The 20,075-nt window shown below is 32.8% G+C and overlaps 2 protein-coding genes across 3 annotated transcripts; one reads left to right on the top strand and one right to left on the bottom strand.

Annotated features, from left to right (window-relative positions):
- Positions 1-520: 520 nt before the first annotated feature.
- shtd (anaphase promoting complex subunit 1) lies at positions 521-16,566 on the bottom strand. Its single transcript, XM_074124832.1, has 36 exons — positions 16,406-16,566; positions 15,047-15,419; positions 14,872-14,966; positions 14,643-14,799; positions 14,366-14,499; positions 12,697-12,821; positions 12,497-12,613; positions 12,215-12,400; positions 11,385-11,580; positions 11,144-11,310; positions 10,357-10,549; positions 10,220-10,280; positions 9,994-10,143; positions 9,796-9,914; positions 9,521-9,721; positions 9,300-9,446; positions 8,663-8,833; positions 8,398-8,554; positions 8,054-8,292; positions 7,200-7,384; positions 6,998-7,118; positions 6,809-6,925; positions 6,516-6,678; positions 6,192-6,371; positions 5,917-6,099; positions 5,687-5,813; positions 4,849-5,070; positions 4,561-4,762; positions 4,249-4,484; positions 3,953-4,148; positions 3,794-3,861; positions 2,974-3,112; positions 1,806-2,000; positions 1,562-1,727; positions 1,311-1,448; positions 521-811 (listed from the first exon to the last, which is right to left on the bottom strand). The coding sequence occupies exons 1-36, from the start codon at positions 16,427-16,429 to the stop codon at positions 690-692; spliced, it is 5,772 nt and encodes a 1,923-aa protein (XP_073980933.1). The 5' UTR covers positions 16,430-16,566; the 3' UTR covers positions 521-689.
- A 122-nt stretch (positions 16,567-16,688) lies between these two features.
- LOC141452563 (uncharacterized) lies at positions 16,689-18,859 on the top strand. Of its 2 annotated transcripts, none has more exons than XM_074124853.1 (2): positions 16,689-17,170; positions 17,944-18,859. In XM_074124853.1, the coding sequence occupies exons 1-2, from the start codon at positions 16,778-16,780 to the stop codon at positions 18,142-18,144; spliced, it is 594 nt and encodes a 197-aa protein (XP_073980954.1). In that variant the 5' UTR covers positions 16,689-16,777; the 3' UTR covers positions 18,145-18,859. The 2 variants fall into 2 exon arrangements, with proteins under 2 accessions (XP_073980954.1, XP_073980955.1); XM_074124854.1 differs by having other exon boundaries at positions 16,691-17,159.
- The last annotated feature ends 1,216 nt before the right edge of the window (positions 18,860-20,075 follow it).

The following is a 20,075-nucleotide window of genomic DNA, read 5'->3' as shown; positions in this document are numbered from 1 at the left end:
AAACATTTAAAAAATATTCTTAATATTTCCATGTACAGACTCATTTAATTTTTAAATATTAACGTACAAATAAATTTTAAATTGGACATAAATTATTGGCAGAAATTGTGATGATCTTCATTGTAATATTAATTTACAGAATCATGCAGGCTTGGCCTAGGATCATTGCAACTGTAAAACATTCTAATCTGAAGAAAATAATGAAGATGGTTGGTTACAACATTCAACAAAGCCGAGAAGTACTCTTAGTTTTTCTCTTCTTACGAATCTTTACAGCTCATTGCCCTTATGATGCGCAGTGTTTTTCCAGCGAGAGAACACTCACTGTTCGAAGACCAGCGTATATTTTGTCATGTTTTAATAATTTTTTGATTTATTCCATTTTCAACAAAAGAATGAATCCAAGTGGTTATTCAATAGTTTGTATTCTTAGCTTTTCTACATCTTTTAGATCATTTGAATTTCCCTGGCTACCTCCCAAGAAATAGGTATCACTGTGATTTAAGTTCAGTAGAATTAATTCATCCAAGAAGAAAAAAATAATAATTTATTAAAATCAAAATTATTTACATATTTCTACAAAATAAACATTATGAACTGTTTAACTTCTTATTCTTAGATTTAGATCCGTTTTTCTTATTAAGTTTTCTCCTTTTTTTCGATCTTCTTCTTCTCCTCGCATTTTCATGTCAAGTTACTGGCTCACTTCCTTCCTTAGTAAAGTTGTATAAAGACCAAATTTTCTTTATTGAAGTGGGTTGAAGATGAAAATTTCTAAGTTTATTTGCTAGTTGAAGAATTGAAGGTAGTTCTGAAAAAAAAAGAATGAAAAGAAATAATTCACGCTGAATCACTACCCATGGATTTTCCCCTTTTAAGAATCGAAGAAGCCTAAAAGATAAGTTTTATTAAAATTCTTCAGAAAAAAAGTAAGATTAATTAATGGTGTGGTTTCTGGTGCACACCAGCACAACATAATAGTTTTTAATTTTTATTCACAACGAAGGTTATAACCCAGTTACAACAATTTGAAGTACAAAAATAATGACTTCAATAATGTAATAAATGCAATTGTATGAATTCACACTTAACATATATCCACGTAACAGGTGAATGGAGACCAGCAGGTTTGTTAAGTGATAGCTATCACAGCAACCTCCCTCTTATCACCAAGAGTCAGAAATGAGTATAAGAAAAATGAGTAAGCTGAATTCAGAATAGATTTTAAGAGAGCTAGACAACAATTTCCTCAAGATAAAGGGGTTAAAAAGTGATTACATCTTTGAAATCGTATATATATTATCTCTTACTTTGATCAATAAAACTTGTAAGAAGTGACTGTAATGGAACTCCGTAGAAAACTAGATAACTGGAAAGTTTCATTAATTCTACACTTGATGCTTCAACTGAACCACACTTTATGTAGGTGCTTAATATTTCCATATGTTCTAAAAAATAAAAGTAAACGGGGAGTAAGACACGTATAAGGGAGTTTTAAGCAATTAACTTAAATTCAAAGTCTTATTTAATTATAAAAAAAGAAATATTTTAAAAATTCTACCTTTTTCCCAAGTGTCTAAAACAGAAGTCAAGAACTGTGAAATAGCTTGAAAATGTTCAAAGCTAGTATGATGATTTCCTACCCTTTTCAATCCTTGAGCTAACACTAATTTCATTTGCCACATCACTGTCGAACAAGGTGAATTGCCAGAAGCACGCATCACATCCTATAAATTACATTTCAGTAATTAGATTGCCTGACAACACAAATAGGGCAAGATTTTAATTTAATTACAAATTCGAACCAAAAGTATGATGATCCAGAAGTCTAATAAAGGTAGTTTATTTCTTGTAACACATTCATAACAAATATTTGATAACCATTGGATTAGTTTCAATTCGTTATCAGTGCTTCCAGCATTCTGCTCACACAACTCAAGAAAGTACTTAGTGAAATTTGTCATTTTTTGATCTGAAGTGAAGCCTAGAATCGAAGAAGCCTAAAAGATAAGTTTTATTAAAATTCTTCAGAAAAAAAGTAAGATTAATTAAAAGTAAAAATTACGTGCATTCTAAGAATTTATCAGCAAAAGTGTATGCATTGGATACGAACAAAAATCAGTAAATCTCATTGTGATGGTCTTAAACTCTAAATCGTATCACGGCGCTCTTCTGTAGCTCCAAAAACCCTCTTGAGCTAAGCTGTTCCTTCTCTGCTGGACTCATTATTGTTTCAAACTTTTTATGTAGTCCAAGTCAAAAAAGTTCACTGAGTGTGAAGTTGGATAGCGGGAAGATAAATGCCTTGGCGCCGCGAAGATGTTATACTCCTGCATTTTGATAACAAAATGGAAGCATAATGCAACTTATATCTTTCTTGGGGGGATAAATAACCGTCTTTAAATTTTAATACGTTTTTGTGAATGGCCCATAAATATCAGACATCGTTTCGAATTCAGGACGCGTTCCTCTTTTAATGTTTTATGTTACTGTTTATCATCCCAAAACGTTTTAACAAATCCAAATCTGATCAATTTTTTCAATTGATTATGATGTATCGTGAAACATGATTTTGTTCTACTAATTCTTCATTCCTCTCAGCCTCATGTCTGGCTTGATTATCCTCCTCTTCAAGCAAAATCTAAATGAGATTAGCTACTTTATTCAATATGAAATGTGGTGTAAATAACTTTGAACAGAAAAAATAACGAACCTATGCAACTCAAAAGCGTACTATACGCTCGAGAAAGTGGTAGAGCTACCTACATAAGAGCTCTGCGAAACGTGTTTAGAATTGCAAGGGCGTCACCTAGAGTAGAGATGAACTTATTGAAATTTGAAAGTACTTTTTATGTATAATTATTGTAAATACCAAATAATATGTCTAAACCGAAAAGAGAATTGACTTTATTATACACTTAGTAAAAAGAAACAAAAAGAATTTCTACATATGATGTGATTTTCCATACTAACAGAAATAGACCATGAAGTAGCAGTTTCTGTAGAAAGTGTCTGAGCTAAAAGGGTTTTATAGCCATGAGGATCATCGGTGTACGGTAAACATCCGGCCCTCAATTTTACCCCAATACTATTCATCTTGGTTAACAGTTCTCTGCAAGTTAAAAGACAATGATATAAAATTGTTCATGAGATAATCCTGCATGAAATGTGAAATGTGAGGTTCAAAGACTTCAGATTTTCTAAATAAAATTTTCGAAGAAAAAACAAAGTTTAAAATTGAAATGTAATTTTCCTTTGGTATAAACTAAAGAAATACGTGTACTAAATTAAAAACTGACGTCCTTAAATTAATTTCTATTGCTTTAAAGCACGAATTCCGTTATATAGGATTAATAGTAAAGTAAAGTACTTGGAAATGTAAAATATTTCCAACAAAACGAAGTTCGAATGGAGCCTAAATCAACGGGGGATCGTGCTAGGGTAAAAACAATTAGATGAAAGTTGATACACACTACTTTTTGGAAGAAATGTAATGAAAACTTTCGAGAGTTTATGCAAATTATTGCTTTCCGAAAAATCGCTTACACAGAAAGAATTCTGAACAACATATCATTTCTCTTTTGCTTCAACATTATCAAACTTGCACAATTATCACTTGTCAGAGAGGACATTTCCATTCTCACTTCCTCTTTCGTGTTTGTTGGAGAGAGAAGGGGGGATCTTTTGAAGCCTTTTATCTTAGCCTAGTTTGAAATATTAGGTCAGAACACAATTGAAGAATTGAAGTAGCTCTTTCTAATTTAAAAATTAAACAAATACTCAAATAACATACTCAAGCTGATGCCAATTTTTGCCTCTAGTGAACACAACAGGCCAATACCTATTATCTTGCACTCTGACCTTGAATGTTATATAAAAAAAAAAAATGGTTAATGAAAACTTATTCATAATTTTCGCAAATTATAATATGTACTTTAAAGGAAAAGAATACCTCACTAAGAAGATGGAGCTCTGGCAATAATGTTGGCGCAAAAAGAGATACCTCTTGATTTTTATAGTAAGGGGTATCAAGAAAAATCACTTTGATGTGTGCAAAACAAAGTTGACCTGTATCTATATCACGTGGCAAAAATAAACGATGTTCCACTGCCAAAACATAAAGATGTCGGAAAGCTTGAAGGTGATATCTGCAAATAATTTATATAAAGGTATATGTAACAATGTAACTATGCATCATAAAACAATTTAGTTTTTCGTTCAATTTATAAATTAAATAAGTGGCCTAACCTATTATCATTAGAATGAGTAGGAAAACGTGGAAAAAAAGCACATATAAGTGCTGCTACGGATTCTGGTGAAGTTGATAGGGTAAGTGCTCCTCCACCTAAATAAAGCAGTCCGAGAGCCATATGCACTGCTAAATGTGAACCATACGTGACCACGGAATTGGTCAGTTGGCTTAATCGCGAACCTAAATGTCTGCAAAGACGCATTACTTCTAAGTCACCTGTACCAGCCATTACCTGGTACCAAAACAACATAACAAATTAAAAACGCCAAAACATCAACTAAATTCATGTAGTTTGATGAATAACCAACCATAGCTAGAGACAGCAATGTTACGCAAATACAAGTTTCAATTGTTGATTTGCCAGCCAACTCTGCAATCGACTTAGACGATATAGAAGTAAATAGCTTACAATAATATAGTAAGGTTTCAAATGCCTGGTTATTAGCAGAACCAGCAAATCTTAATCCCATTGCCATACAAGCTCCTGCTATTATATTACAATAGGCTTGGCTGAGAAAAGAAAATATTTACTCGATTATTCATTATCAATGTTGTTTATTCTCATTTTCTATGTTTATTTCTTAAACAATACCTACTTCATAGTTTCTAAGTCAACATGATCCATATTATCTCTTGGTTTAACAAGACAATAAGGTCTAATTGTGTGAGGTACATGCCCTTCAACCCAAGCTTTTGTTGGCAGGATATGTTCCCATAGTACAAGACCTCTTGCAATCATTCTTAATAATAACTGATCTGGGCATATAAAATCAAGCATGTATTCTGAATCTGGTGCTTCTAACCAATGAGCCACTGCCCTGTAAATAAAAGATAAATTTATTTAACAAAAAGTTATTATAAAAACAGAGCAAGAAATAAATAATTATAAAAATTAAAAAATGCCTTGTTCTCTTTAAAAACAAAGAATATTACGATTTTGGTAATATTATCAAAAATTATATCTCTTTCACTCGTATAATCAGTGAAATCAGTGATTAGTAATCCACTGCTTCTGATTCTCCTTATTCGCAACAAGTAGGTGAATCTGCAATACCCATTCTGTAGCTGTAGGCATTACATAAGTCATAATTTCCCCTATTCGGGGTTCTCAGATAAGGTTCTTAGCTTGTTTTCCTAGTGGTCTGTCTTTCTTCCTTCTGAAAACTTATTTTAAGATTTATAGATAATCCTGTCTACGGCGGTTTAGACTCGTTCTGCCAGATTTTTTACCATCTTTCTTTGAGAATAGAAGCTAAATAATAATCAGGTAGTTTTTTTTTTATTAGTAATCGTTCTCCCAGCAATTGCATTTCGAGTGGAAAGAAAAATTAGTAACCAGTTTTATATCCATGCGTCTTTAACTCGTAAAAAAATTTAACTAAACTTCCTTAAGCACTTAAACGACAAAAGGATGTGAGAAAGGATGTTGCTTACATATTACCAGTGTTAAAGTACATCATGCCAAGGGCTAAGGTTGCTCCTGGACCTGTAACGTGATTATTTACACAATCACCTTCTCTAATCTGATAACTAGGTGATTTGTATTTTTCCTTTTGAGAACCTGAAATAAAAGAAATTAACGCAGTGTTTTCAATAACTTCTTATCTTCTAAATAACTGCTGTAAGCAATAGATGATCAATTGACAATGGTGTTATTTTCATACCTGTCAGAGGCCTCTTGTGCCCTCCAACCATATAGTACTGCAGAGTGTCAGCAATATCCAAGTCAGCAAGGCCTGTTGGATCATTACCTCTTCCAAGCACAACCAATCCTAAACCAAGTCCTGCAGCTAATGAATAACATTCTCGATCACTGCTATTTTCCATTTCAGGTCCTGGTGGCCTACCTTCAAGTGCACACATTTTTTTTTAAAAAAAGAAAAAAATATTAATGTTAATATTTTGAAAATATTCATTGATTCACGCTTCAATAATTTACCTATTTCAGAAAGCAAAGCTTCAGCAATATGCCTATGTGCTGTACCCTGATAGACAAGCCCAATTCCAAGGAGGGCTGCTACTTGTATATTCTGAACCAAATCTAATTCTATCGAAGTTGGTGGCAAAAGCGATTCAATATGCAGACCAAATAGTTTTGTCGCGCTTATATCCATAGTTCCTTCAAAAACCAAAAGATGAATAAGTATAATCACATAAATTAAAATAAATAATAATTAGAACCTATTTTTTTTATCAGGGCTTTATGACTACTATTTCGGCCTCGTCAACGAAGATCATAAAAATAAATAATAATTTCAAATACCTCTTTTAGAAGCAGCAAGTCCAAGTAAAACTCCAACACTTGTCATCTCGTGACATTTATTTAAATAATTGTAAAGATAAATCTGCATTAAATTATCTAAGTGGCCAGACAAACCTAAAGCCATGACGAAACCTGCATGTTCTGGAAGAGCATCTGTTCCATTCTGAAATTTGTTTTCAATATAATCCGCTTAATTTACACAGATAATATTGTCTTCCAAACATTGAATGAAAAAAGTAAAATAAAAAAAATAAAATTATAAAAAATAAATACATGAATAGTAAAATGAATACCTTAGGTTTGTTGAATAAAATCCAAGCTGATTCTATATTCTTTGCATGTGGGGATATTCTTAACCCAGCTGCAACGCCATTATGAAACAATGGCCATAGATTCATATTTGGGACCACCTACAAATAAATAAATGAAGGTACAAAGGAAATTAAAAAAAAAGAAGACTACTAAAAAACAGTAATTGTCACCTCAATATGAGACAATTCAACGCTGGTTCCTCTTGGAGGGGCTCGCCCACTTAAACACAATCTTGGAATATTCAGATGTTCGGTAACGACTGGTTCTGATGTGTGTAAATCCATCATTCCTCTGTAATCAAATAAATGGTGAAAAGAAAAATGTTATTGAAGAATTCAAATCATTATTGTTTTTTAGAAATAATGAATGTACCTTCCTACTGGTAACGCCATTGTTCTGGTACATATGGCATACAAATGCCTTTCTTGTTCTTCAATAAACTCATGGTCGCTAACTTCAGGTCGTTGTGAAATAGCAATCGTAACTGGTTCTGATGACTGAAGAAGTCTTCTAACTTCATTTACTCTTTGATCTTTACTGAATCTTAATTGCAACATCTAAAATTGATGATACACTTTTTTTTTAAACTTTACAATTAGATGGGAAGTCTGGAGTAGCGGTCTACAAGTAGATAGGACCGCTCCAAACCAGCACCTGGCCGAGAGAATTGTTGAATGGACAACTGCCTAGGTCTGTGCTGTTCTTTTTTTGCACTTCATTGAGTAAGTAAGAAATTCAGCTTCTAAGAAGATATGTAGGCTAAGCTGAGAACATTAAACCTAGTTGTCTTTACAAGGAATTTAGTCCTGGAATGCTCCAAAAGACTGGAGGAAGTTTATTCTAGCAACTTTATTCTTCTGGTGGGTGCCAGGATTTATGGGTGTTCCAGGAAATGTGGAAGCGGGTAAAATGACCAAATTAGGCGACTATCTTCCCTTTATAGGTCTAGAACCTGAATAGGGTGCCAGTCTACTTCTAGAAATGGGCGTTGTTACAAGATAAATTCTTAAAGATGAGCTCGGTGAATTTGCAAAAAGGTTATTGGAGGCCAAACTTTATATTTATAATGGAAACTTTAAACTTCAATACAAGGACTCAAAGAAATCTTTCATTCTAATTATTAACTTATTTTACAACCAATTTTTGACTAACCATATTAACAACAGCCTTACAAACAATAAGTTACATTAATGATTAAAAAGAATAACAGCATAAGATCTTCCCACCTGGTCTGTTTCCTTTGTGTTTGTGTCTAAAGGTGGAGGACTAATATTGGATGGAGTTGGCAACTTATAATTATCAAACGCTGTCTCTTTTGATAGTGGTAAAAGATCTGATCTACTGATCAATTTGTACACTTCGTCTGGCCAACCTTGGCAAGGATTTTCAGTGACAGTTTGTATAGCTTCACCAAGAATTAAGCCTACACCACAAGGCAAGTTTAATAAGTCTTCTCGTTCTAAACCTGTGGGCAGGAAAAATAAAAAAATAAAATAAACAATTTTTAGCATGACACTGAGAATACTTTTAATACAACAGCGATGAATCCAGAAATCCTCTTTAAACTTACCTCTCTGAGCCATGAACATCACCGCTTTGTGGGCGGGTGTTGGTACATCAGTACCAGGTTCCAAATTGATTGTAGGCTGCGGAGAGACACTTCTACTGCCAGGTGGTACAATACTTTTTAAGTGTTCTTCACATGTATCTGATAGTATGCCAATAATCTGAGAAGTTACAAAGTTTTCTATTTAAATAATAATTCTAAGTGAATGAAAATTATTTCGTAGAGTATAAGCAATTACGTTGATAAATAATAATTAAAAAGTTATTACCTCAATAATAGTCCTAGACTTTGAATTGACACCTGTTATGTACGGATATGATTCTTGAGGTCGAATTCCCATGATTAGGCAATGAATATGTTCAAATACATTTGGAGGAATTTCATTCATAAATTGAGGTTTTGCTAATTTGATTAATTCAACTTCAGGTAGTTGGGATACCTTAAATTATAAAAGAGAAGGTAAGAAATAATTTCACAAACATTATAATTAAAAAATTTAAAAATCGGGCAAAAGTAATGTAGCACTTCCGCTCATCCGCTATCGTTCAAACAAATATTTAATTTATATTATTGTTAACCTAGTCATTAGAGCCGTAAGTTCCGTACAAATAAACCCGAAGTAAGAAGGAAAGTCGGTAGGCTGAGAAGAAGATGGATGGATGAAGTTGAGAAGGATATTGAAGATGTTGAAGAGCTGGGTATAACCAGATGGAGAAACAAGGTTAGAAAGAGAGAGAAGACAAGTAGTGGAAATATGCAAAAACCTTGATTTTGTAATTTTGTGGTTGAGGAACTCCTGGATAATTAGAGGTAACCCTATATTTTTTTTATATTACAGTTATTATTCGTATAAAACAATTAACGGAGTTTCCCTACTTAAACAATTGAAGATGAAGTATACTTACGAAAGTCGTATTAATTTGGCAGTCATGCGGAAAATCCCTCCAATAGTACTGGCAATAATGATTCAGTCTTAAATCTGTACTCAACTGATAAAGCAGTTTCACTAACAGCGGTAAACTGTCATACAATACAGGTTCTAACTTAATCTCCTGATAAATGTTGAAAGGAGGTTATGTACATGTTAAAGCAAGCAACATTTAATTAGCAAATGATTTTAGCTTACCTCGTAAAGAAGATGGAATGAAAATAGTATTAAATACATAAAAGGATAAAGGGGTGATGATGTATTAAATACAGTGAGATCTGGCTTTGAGGTAGGAACATCAGTACCATGATGTTTGACATCACAATTTAAGCCTAAAGTTAAACCTAACTGGCTGTTCATATTTTCGTGAAATGAACTGCTGATTAAATAATTCCAGTCCTATTATCAAATTAAAATCACTTAGTATTGTTACTAAATTCACAATTGAAAGAAAAAAAATAATTTAGCCTTACATTGGCTGAACCTAAATTGGATCCTCTCATTTTTTTACAATTTTTGGCTGGTGAATCACAATCAGTAGTTAGGTAATACTCCATGAGTGGTAGAGTATCCAATTGATAACCAATAAGACCTATTTAATAAAAAATTGAATAAAATTTCTGCGATATAAATAAATTAAATAATAAATACATTGGAAAGTGAAAACTAACCTAAGATTGCCGAAATGAAGAGTTGCCATTCTTGTTTAGGTGAGATGTCTTGCGTACCAGGGGCATTTCTAATAGTGTACCATTTTGCCATTGTCAACAAAGCAACATCTTTTTGTAACACCGACTTTAAAACTTTAATACATTCAGTAACTAAAAACAAAAGAGAAATTAGCCATATTAATTAAAGACAAATAACATTCACGCCAGTACTGAACCAGTAAAGTACCTAAAGGTGACGAACTGAATTCCGGTAATGTGAAACGAAACATAATACCACTGGAATATTCCTGAAAGAAAAGATCCAAGGGTAAGTTAAACATTTTAAATTTATAAAATATGAATTTAGTTAATATATAAAAATACCAAAGTAAACCTAGCGGCTACAGGATCTCTGACACATTGTATTGAATCCCTAGGATGACAGTCAGTCCCAAAACCTGCTTCATCAAAGAAAAGATGATAATAATGTCCACCTCCACCACCAGGTGATTGTATGTGAGCTGTCTCCTCAAATAATTCTTCGCCTAGTCGAGTTGATGACATTAAACTACTTCGTCTAAAACGAATAAAAAAAAAAATGAAATGAAAAACACCAATACAATGTTCATTATTTATACAACGATTTCTACGCAAATATCACCTAATTTTTTTTAAAAATATTTCTGCTGAGTATGAAAAACAAATGTTAAGAGAATAATCAGAGTGAATGAGTCCACAAATATTGAAGTCTGCCAATTTTACTTTAATTCCCCAGAGAATTGATCATTTTACCAAAAAAACAATACCTTTTCGGTGATGAGCGACGAAACAAAACAAATAAGTACACTAGTATTTAAGATGATGACAAATGGTGAACTGAATATTAATAATTAAAAATCTCAAAAATAATTCGAAAAAAAGTTTTTTAATCACATTTTTACAGAAAACTTGATGTATAATATTGCAATTTTTTAGCTAACTATCATTCGGTAAAATTCATAAATACAACTTTGGGAATTGTATTGAAGAGATAAACGTTATGATCCATTTTTCAAATGGATTGTAATTAAACACATTAAATTACAATTTGATTTAATTTTAAGAGGATTATTTATTTTATTTCAGAAATGGCGATGGCCTTTTGGATAGTAAATTTAAATAAATAACCTACTTTGGGAATGGAGAATGAATCCTTGTGACGTTTGAAATATTAGTGAGGTAGGAACTACTGGATAGGTGAGCCGATATGCCTGCGATGTGTACTTTGCCAACTGGTGTGGTTCCAGTATAAAGTAAAACAGATCCTCCAGTTTCAAGAACTGCTATCATGTCTAGCGCCTAGTTAATAAAAATATTTTAGAGAACTTGAAAGATGCTGATAATCCAATCTGAAACGGAAATTTACTACTCACCGGTATAGGTACTGCATCTTTGGCCACTATTTGTGACACTGTTCCCACTATTAGTTCTGGCTCTTTAGTATTGGTATGTCCTAATCTCACCATTGTAAGAGCACAGTTTTTCACTAAATAACAGAGATAATCCTGTCCTAATGTATCTCTACTCAAAAAAGCCTTCTGAGCAGCTCTGTTTCTTGGATCTACTCCCCTAAAATAAATGATTTAATTACAGATACTTTCTTTATAATCAATAATATGGTGAATTGTTACTGTAAATACAGTTTATTGAAAGTTAGGAATGGTAGAATTATTATTATAATTTTTTTTTTTTTGGCATTGGCTTTCGCCATACAGCCAGCATCGTCTAGGTGCTTATCACTAGAATATCACTCACTCTCCATTCTTACCTACAAATACATTCGCTTCACACATTCATCATTCTACTATATACCGCTATTTACATAAACTACTGCTAATGGATGGAGCAGCACTCTGTGATCCTCCCATCCTTATAGCTTAACCGAAATTAAAATCACGTAATCCTTCTCTAAGCATTTTCTTCCATTCATTCTAATTCGGCTATAGCTTTTAAATACATTCATATTTCATTGCTAGCTCTGCTATCGACTTAAGCACATAAATGTTGGTGGAGAATATAATGTCTTCGTAGCGAAATGGTGCATCTAAATACCTGTATAAGTCGTCGAAACATTCGTTTCCTTTCTACCACATAACGTGGACATATCATTATTACATGTTAGAATTATTATCATTGGGTTACTTGATTATTTTACTTATATAAAGCTATAGTACCGTGATTGCTTGAATAAGTGATAACTAACATGACAAAGGAGGAGGATGTTTCAGACCACACATATTCTAAACATAATTCCGGCACTATGGGCTTCGGCTCAGTTGTTTGCGGGGCAATACTCCCACCAAGTCTTGCTTCAATAGAAGATACGCTGCTACTACATGGAGACTGCCGAGGAGAAAGTCTCGGTGAATTGCCAGCGGAATGAGATCGACTAAAAAAAAAATTATCTTATTCTATACACAAGTTGATTTTATGATTTTATTTAAAATGATTCTATTCTTAAGAATTCTACTGTTTAAGTTCTTACTATAAAGAAATACTATGAGGACTCGTTGAGTGATAAAGGGTCCCATGACTGTTACTTGTTTTGTTGAATAAAGAACTACTTCCAGATCCTGAATGACCAGTCATAAAAGCTGATGATCTTTAAATAAATTAGATTCGGTTAAAACAGCAATAAATAAAAGTAAAAAAAAACCATCAACTGGAATTTCTATTTTAACTTACCTATTCAGAATAGCTGGCCGAAGAGACGCAGAAAGGTGCGCACTCCCTGGACTACAGCTCAAATTATGATGTCCTGATGTTTGTACAGTGATGCCAGAGTTTTGCCCACACATCCAATGGCATTCCTTAATTGGGCACGCAGTGAGTAGACGATCAAAATGTTGATAAATAAATCGTTTACCATTTCATTTTGTAATAAATATTGAACAAAGTAAGAGAATTTTTTATGGCAAAGTAAAATAAGAATTTGCCACAGTAAAGTTCAAGTTTTCTGTCAATTTGATTTTAGGTAAGTATTAAACAATGTAAGTAATGTACTGCAAAGAAATTAAGTTAATCCAGAATCAACGAATAAAATAAACCAAGTTCGAATTATATTTTAATGATTCCGGATACTTAGAATTCTCCACTCTTGAAATGTATTAGCAGTTAAAAATAAAATTAGAGCTTGTGCTGTAAACCATGATTCATTTGAAATTCAGAAATGCATTTTATTCTTTACGTTCCTTACATTCTAGAAGCTTATATAAACAAAAATATTCAAATATATACTTGTTAAAATTTATTCTACGCAAAAAATGACATGATTCTGTGAAGAAATGGGCTCATTCAGCAAACAAGAGCGCTACCAGATCGCTCCCAAAGGGAGCGCTTTATTTCTCTGAACGCTCTGCTACTAATATAACCTAAACATAAACTTTTTTAGAATTAATATTGGCGAGGAATCGGTCAAATAAAAAACAACTCGCCTTTTAAATTAAAGGTGCTAGGCCATTTCAAAATCTGGTGTTTATTAATTATATTCCAATTTTGTAACTTGTTATCAAAGAGAAAGAAGAGCACGCGATAGGTCATTTTTATGTATTTTTTCATCCCCTTTCTACTAAAAATATTGCCAACGCAGTAAAGCTAGTATTTTCCTTAATTCGGGAAATATGTAGTTTTCCGAGTGATTTTTCTAAGAAAAATCAAATGTTAAGAGCTTTAGATGTCCTCAAACAAACTCAAAATGGCTAAAAAATAATTTTACATCTGTTACATACAAGAAGGTTTAATAATTATTTGGTAATTTTGGAAGAGTTGAGTTTAATTACCAAAAAAATTGGAAAAATTTCAAAAAAAGTTTTAATAAATACACGTACTTTGCTAGTAGCGATCACCGCTCCGTCGAAGTAGCATAGAAAATTTCCGCTCCATAAGATGGCGTCCGCTCCCACAACATGTTGTGAGAGCGATGCTAAAAGTGCGCCATTCAGCGGATAGTTCCGTAGCGCTCTTCTCTGCTGAATGCGCCCAATATCAACCAACTTTGCAAGACTGCTATTACTGTTATTTAGCAGCCAGCGGCATGTATTTTTCAAATTATTTGATACTGAAGAATGCGGTGTAAAAAAAAACTTTGCAACCCAAGAATGTTTGGCAGTTTCAAAAGTACTTTGCTTCTTTACTGGAAGAGACAAAACTGCCTCACTAAAGTTTTATGAGACACTATAAACTTAAAGAGATATTTTTTGTTGTTATACTTTTTTAAAGCTATTACTGGACGTTAAATTTACAATAAACGCTCCATGTATTACAAGTCAGGCCTATTTTTCAGGCGGGTTTTACGTACAATTACCAATTAGCGCTCCATGTATTATATTCTATTAAATATAGAGCATAAAATTACCTCCGGCATCGCTCTTCTTAGTTTCCAAATACTGTGATAACCAGTCCTAAGATCAAAGATGAGGCAAAGGGAGGGTTCTGTACTTGTATAAATTACTCTTAAACAGGGATCATTCATGTATGTGAGAATTCCACCTGTTGAAAGTTCGAAAACATTAAATAATAATAATAATAGGCAATGCAACTTTAAAGATGAAATAGATTTCAATTTTCTGAATTTACTTATTCGGGACTAAAATATTACAAGTTAAGAGATAATATCATTAGATATACGAAACCCTGCTTGATGGAAAGAATTGGTGAGATTTCATGTAGTGGATGGATTACAGAAAACAATGTTGTAAGGGTTAGGGCAGGATCAGGCGAGCCGTCCGTACGACAGTGAGAGACTCTCTCTAATAGAAGTCCATATTTAGTTGCCCAAGCGCTAGCAACCTTCAAAACAGATAATTGAAGAATTATTTTCATACTAAAAAAAGAAACACACTATATGTAAGTTATAACTACCTTAAACTGCAACGGCGTGGTAAATTCATCTCCTGCTTCTAAGTATACACATATTTTATCCGAATCAATTATACAAAGACTAGGCATTTGTAAAACTACAAATAATGTTGAAAATCACAGTATTTAAAAAAAATCAACTATTTCAACAAAAATAATTGAATTTTAAATTTCTTACAATTATTATCCTTGATGTCAAGAAATGTAACCCACAGGGCATATTTAATAGGGGCTTCCATTGTATATGTGACGGTTACTTTTCTTCCAGAACTTTTATCATTCTGGCCGAAGGCGAGGCTATGTCCTACCGAGCCTCGGCTTACAACTACTGTACTGCCATGAATAAATAATTCTTCCTCAACCAATGGTCCATCAAGGGAATCAGGTGCTCTTCGCAGTTCCCATCTTTCACCCTCAAGATTATCATCCAAGTTAACCTGGCTGAATCTGTGAGCTAATAACGAATCATACTTCAGTTGGTTTTGGTCACTTGTGATAAACACAGGTCCTGGATGATTCCTAATGTGCTGCCTCCCATTTGGCACAAACTCCTGTCAAATAAAAATAATAAAACCTATTAAAAATTCTACATGTACTGCACGCCTTTTTCACCCACTGCTCTAGTAGAAGACTTATTCTGTAGAAGAACAGAAGGCTTATTCTGCACATAACACAAGCTTAAAATGGTTAATTTCATTTATTTGTTATTGATTCCTGATTCTGATATGGTTCATTTTAAAAGAGTTAATAATGAACTGTTCAAATTTTTTTGTCAGATACAGATTGTTTTTTGATAGATGTTGATGAGGAGAGATTCCAAGGGGGTATTCGGTTCTAAATAGTTCACTCAATCATCTTACGAATAATTTGGCTGAAGGGAGATCATTTTCTATAATGCGTTTGCCAACAGATTTATGATGAACAATATATTATTATTTCTGAACCCTCAAAAAGCTTCTTTAAAGAGCAGTTTATCTAAAATGCCATCCAGCTTTTGCTGAGTATTATTATTAGGGAGGTACAATCAAGTACGGCTTTTTAGTGAAATCATAATTTTTTTAAAGCATCAGAAATATTCTCATAATATAAAAAATTGTCATGTAATAACGTACAGGCTATACTGTAATATGGAGGTTCATTTGAGGGATCTTGCATGTCAGTACTAGAGAAATATTTTAAAAAATAATTACATAAACCAGTAGGGTAGTCAGTAGTTCGATTACCTAGGCAACAAGAGTTTGGTAATTCATTTTTCATTTTTTTTTTGTAAGGATATTGCCGAAAGATTTTAACAACACTACTGAATAATGACTAAACTGCAGTTGTTCATACTGCAATGAACGAAGGGTAAATACGACTGATCCCAGTTCAGTACTGTGTGAAAAGAGTCATGAACTGAAAGTAATAAATATAAAATCGCCAGTATACAACAAAACAGCTACCCTTTCATGTTGCTTGATGAATTTAACTAGAGACAAGCAAAGGTCATTTGTAACAGACCAAAAGAAGACTTTCTTACACTATTGCACACACAAACCTGAGGCTCGGAGGCAGCGATCATTATATCCTTCTCCACATCCAGATTTGCGAACGAATTCTGTTTTTAAACCAAGTTGATGGCAGCGGAAAACAACTGAGGAAGGTAATCCGTACAAGCACCCATTGCTTCAGTAAATTGTAAAGAACGTGGCCTATACATGAACTAAAGAAGTTATGTAAAATACCAATAGATAGCGCAAGCTTTCAAACACTGAACTATAGCCGGTAGGTAAGTGAAAGTGGTGGGGGTTTAGTCGATAGAGCACGGCTTTATAACGAGCAAGCGGTTCCCAGACTTTCCAGTTGCAGCGTGAGAGTCGCAGTGATAAGTGTTCAAAGTGAGTTATTAATACAAATCAAAAATTTAAAAATGGCTTTTATGATGCCTGTGGTGAAAAACGATTATGATATCTATAAAACTGCCCGATCACGTAGGAGTTCTGAATGTTCCAATCCTACATCTTGTCGTTCAAGGAAAGTTTCAGAATGTTCCAAATCAGAGGGCCCATCCTTGTCAACTTCTCCAGGATCAGATTTCATTGTAGGTTCACCTGCACACCGATCTGTACCCATATCAATGTCAAGACAGTATTCCAGATCATCTAGAACGTCGCAATCAAGCCTACAGTCACCTTGTAAAAGTAATTCTTCTTCGCCACCAAAATCCGGCTCAGCTAACTCTTTGAACAAGTTCCATAACCGACTTGTGGATAGGCTGAAACGGTCGTTGAAGTGCAAAGATTCGTCTGATGGTGAGTCTACGGTCAGTTATCAAAAATCAAAATAAACCGTAATTTTTGGTATATTTTTCCAATTTGAAAAAGCACTAAGCGCACTCTATGCTTGCGCCCAGTTTCACTGAAACCACCCGCAGCAATCTTTTCCATTTATTAGGTTATAAACTGAAGTATTAAATATTTAAAATAAATGATTTTGCTTCTTGATTTAAATAGATTCATATTTGTTGCTTCTTAATTTTCAAACTTTAATTGTTTTCATTTATTTTAAATAATTGTTTGAATGAACTTCCCAATAGCAAAGGCCTACATCATTCATTATTTTCGCGCCTTCTGCTTTCCCTTGAAAAACAAATACGATTATGTCGTTATTTCTAAGGTAATAAATTTCAGTAATTTGCTGCGCTAAATTTAGAAACGACTATTAGTAGTGCTTGCTTAAGCTCCCCTCCAAATAAGACCTTGCTGATGCTACAATTACGCGCATTTTTTACCATTTTGATAAATAATTTTAATTAATTAGCATGGTACATTTAAGTCTCAGATTTTTATACTAATCTTTTAAATTTTCTATAATTTTTTACTTTTTTTTTTTTTTTTGAAAGACGGGGAATAATTTGTCTTAATATGTATCTATAATGTTTCTAGAAGATTTGATCTCTATATCTTGGAAAAATATATGGATACGGTTTATTTTTTGGGGGGAAAATAAAAGAAGTAATACTCCCGCAATACTAACTTAAAGATTTAGATTGAACTTACAAAATGTAAACAATTTTTTTTTAATGGGAATTCACAGGTGACGGTAGGAGGGCGTCCTGAGAAGAGACAGTATTTGCGTTGGAGGTGGTATCGTCCGCAGGCGGGAACGGCAGCAGCTAGTGACCGCCTCCAAACAGAGGTTGACAGAAGCGGCGCCAGGCTGCCTTTAATCCAGTCAAGCCCGTCAAATTCCATCAGTTCTCACCTTCTTAAAATTTTGAAGATGTTCGGGCAATGACCGAATACTTTCTGCCTAACTGTTTGGACTACATATACGTCGCCTAAACGACAATATTCTCGCTTGCCTTTTGTTTTATTTGTTATTAACATATAAAATATATTGAAAGAAAAAATAGTAATTATTCATTGGATTGAACTTGCTACTCTGAAGTACGAGTTAATCAGAAAGTACCCTAATATTGTAATGGGGTATGAAGGGGTATAGTTTTTCTTTGATAATTTATTTAAAAGATTGGAACCGTTGTTAGCTTTAAGCCTTTCATGTACCTAGAGTAATCTAGTTATTATTTTATTGCATGTATTTCTTTTTTATTTATTTTCTTCGTTTCGAAACGGCGCTCAACTTAAGATCTTTTGGACTTCTAAAGTTTAATCTTTTTACATTCCATTGTATGTTTTTTTTTAGCCCTTGGGGCAGATAAAATTCAAACGCCTGTTTCGCATTGTCGACTGATTTTAGTGGTAGTATTATTTCGCTATGTTTATTTTCATTTTTTCCTACTTAATATTTTTGTTAGTTATCTCTGTTTTAAGTTAGAACGTAGTAGATAAATTGCCTATAAAAGAGGCATTTCATTTTAACAAGAGAAGGCTGTGATATATTCAAAGGGAAAAAATGTAAAAAGTTGTTTGTTTGTAGTGTTACATTTCAGATTGTTGTTATAATATTTATAATTATATATAAATATATATATATATATTATCGGTCTTTATATATGACTACATATTTAAATTATATACTAACTATGTACCTTTTATCTACTCCTGCAATAGTGACTCATTGTTTTTTTAATTAAGTTAATTCAAGGGAACAAATTTGCCAAAGTGCTCTAACAAAATTTTTCTACTTTTGTAATTTCTGATATTCTGTCAGTCAAAATATTTTGAAAAAATAACCGAAAACAAAAAAAAATCAGAACTTGTTAAATATTGTAGTTTTTAATTTATATTAGCTTTAAGAAAAAATAAATGCCACCTAGCGAATAGTCACTATTGCAATATTATAGTAAAATTAAAAATTTAAGTTATTTATAATAGGAAGTTAAATAGTAGAAGTTTTACAGCTGGTAGCCCGCTTTCAGCTGGAATGTTCACTACACGTTATAACGGCCTTTTTTATTTAATTTGATTTCGGACTTTTTATTTTCACAATGTGGTAATTTTTTTTGTATTTATTTATGATTTAATGTTTCTTTGAATATATATCTAAGCAGTCTAATTTACTATTATAATCAGAAATTACAAACAAATATCGATGGCCTATACTCTATCGATGATTTTATTATACAGTATGCAAAAATATTCTTTTATCATTTCTTTACTTTTTTTTATTTACAGTTTGTAATCTATTTTTATACTATAAGTACACACGTAGTAAATTATTGTTATTTTTACTGCATTGTTGCCAATAAAGTATATTATCTATTACAATTAAAGTTTTATTTATTTTACCCTATTTGATGCTCTCACTGGTGCACCATCTTAGAATATTCTTAAGACGAAGCAAAAAGATACAATGTAAAAATAAATTACAATTAAATTTAGACTAATTCGTTTAGTTTGTTACAAAAGTTGGTTTTAATAAACAACTATCCAGGAAAATGCAGAAGAATTACTATTTTTGCCGCAAATTATAAATTTTCACGTTTTACTGTTCTGAAATTTTACGGGTGGGAAAGTAAGAACTGGCAATCAGTTTTTAATGGTTGGTCTTCAAATCTTGCCAGCCACACTTTTTTTTGGAATATATATATTTAATTTAAGGCTCGTCAATATCTTAGGTCATTGGCGCCCAGAACTTTTTCAGTGCACTGCCAACTTGCGGACAGACAACAACATTGTTCATCACTAGATTGTGAGATATAAGAAGCACCTAGAAAGAGAAAATCCAATGACTAACCGCTTGATTCGAATATAGGATTTCTGCGG

The sequence above is a fragment of the Rhodnius prolixus genome, unplaced genomic scaffold (assembly GCF_049639745.1).
Source record: "Rhodnius prolixus isolate KJV_2025 unplaced genomic scaffold, Rpr scaffold_3, whole genome shotgun sequence".
NCBI classification, from domain to species: domain Eukaryota; kingdom Metazoa; phylum Arthropoda; class Insecta; order Hemiptera; family Reduviidae; genus Rhodnius; species Rhodnius prolixus.
This window is presented reverse-complemented; position numbering and strand designations above follow the sequence as displayed.

Coding starts and splice junctions, on each gene's coding strand:
- LOC141452563 (XM_074124853.1), top strand. CDS start 16,778: ATGGCTTTTATGATGCCTGTGGTGAAAAACGATTATGATATCTATAAA. Junction 17,171..17,943: donor CGTCTGATGGTGAGTCTACG/GTCAGTTATCAA, acceptor GGGAATTCACAG/GTGACGGTAGGAGGGCGTCC.
- shtd (XM_074124832.1), bottom strand. CDS start 16,429: ATGATCGCTGCCTCCGAGCCTCAG. Junction 6,679..6,808: donor TTTTATTCAACAAACCTAAG/GTATTCATTTTA, acceptor AACAAATTTCAG/AATGGAACAGATGCTCTTCC. Junction 812..1,310: donor TACAAGTTTTATTGATCAAA/GTAAGAGATAAT, acceptor TTTTTTTTTCAG/AACTACCTTCAATTCTTCAA.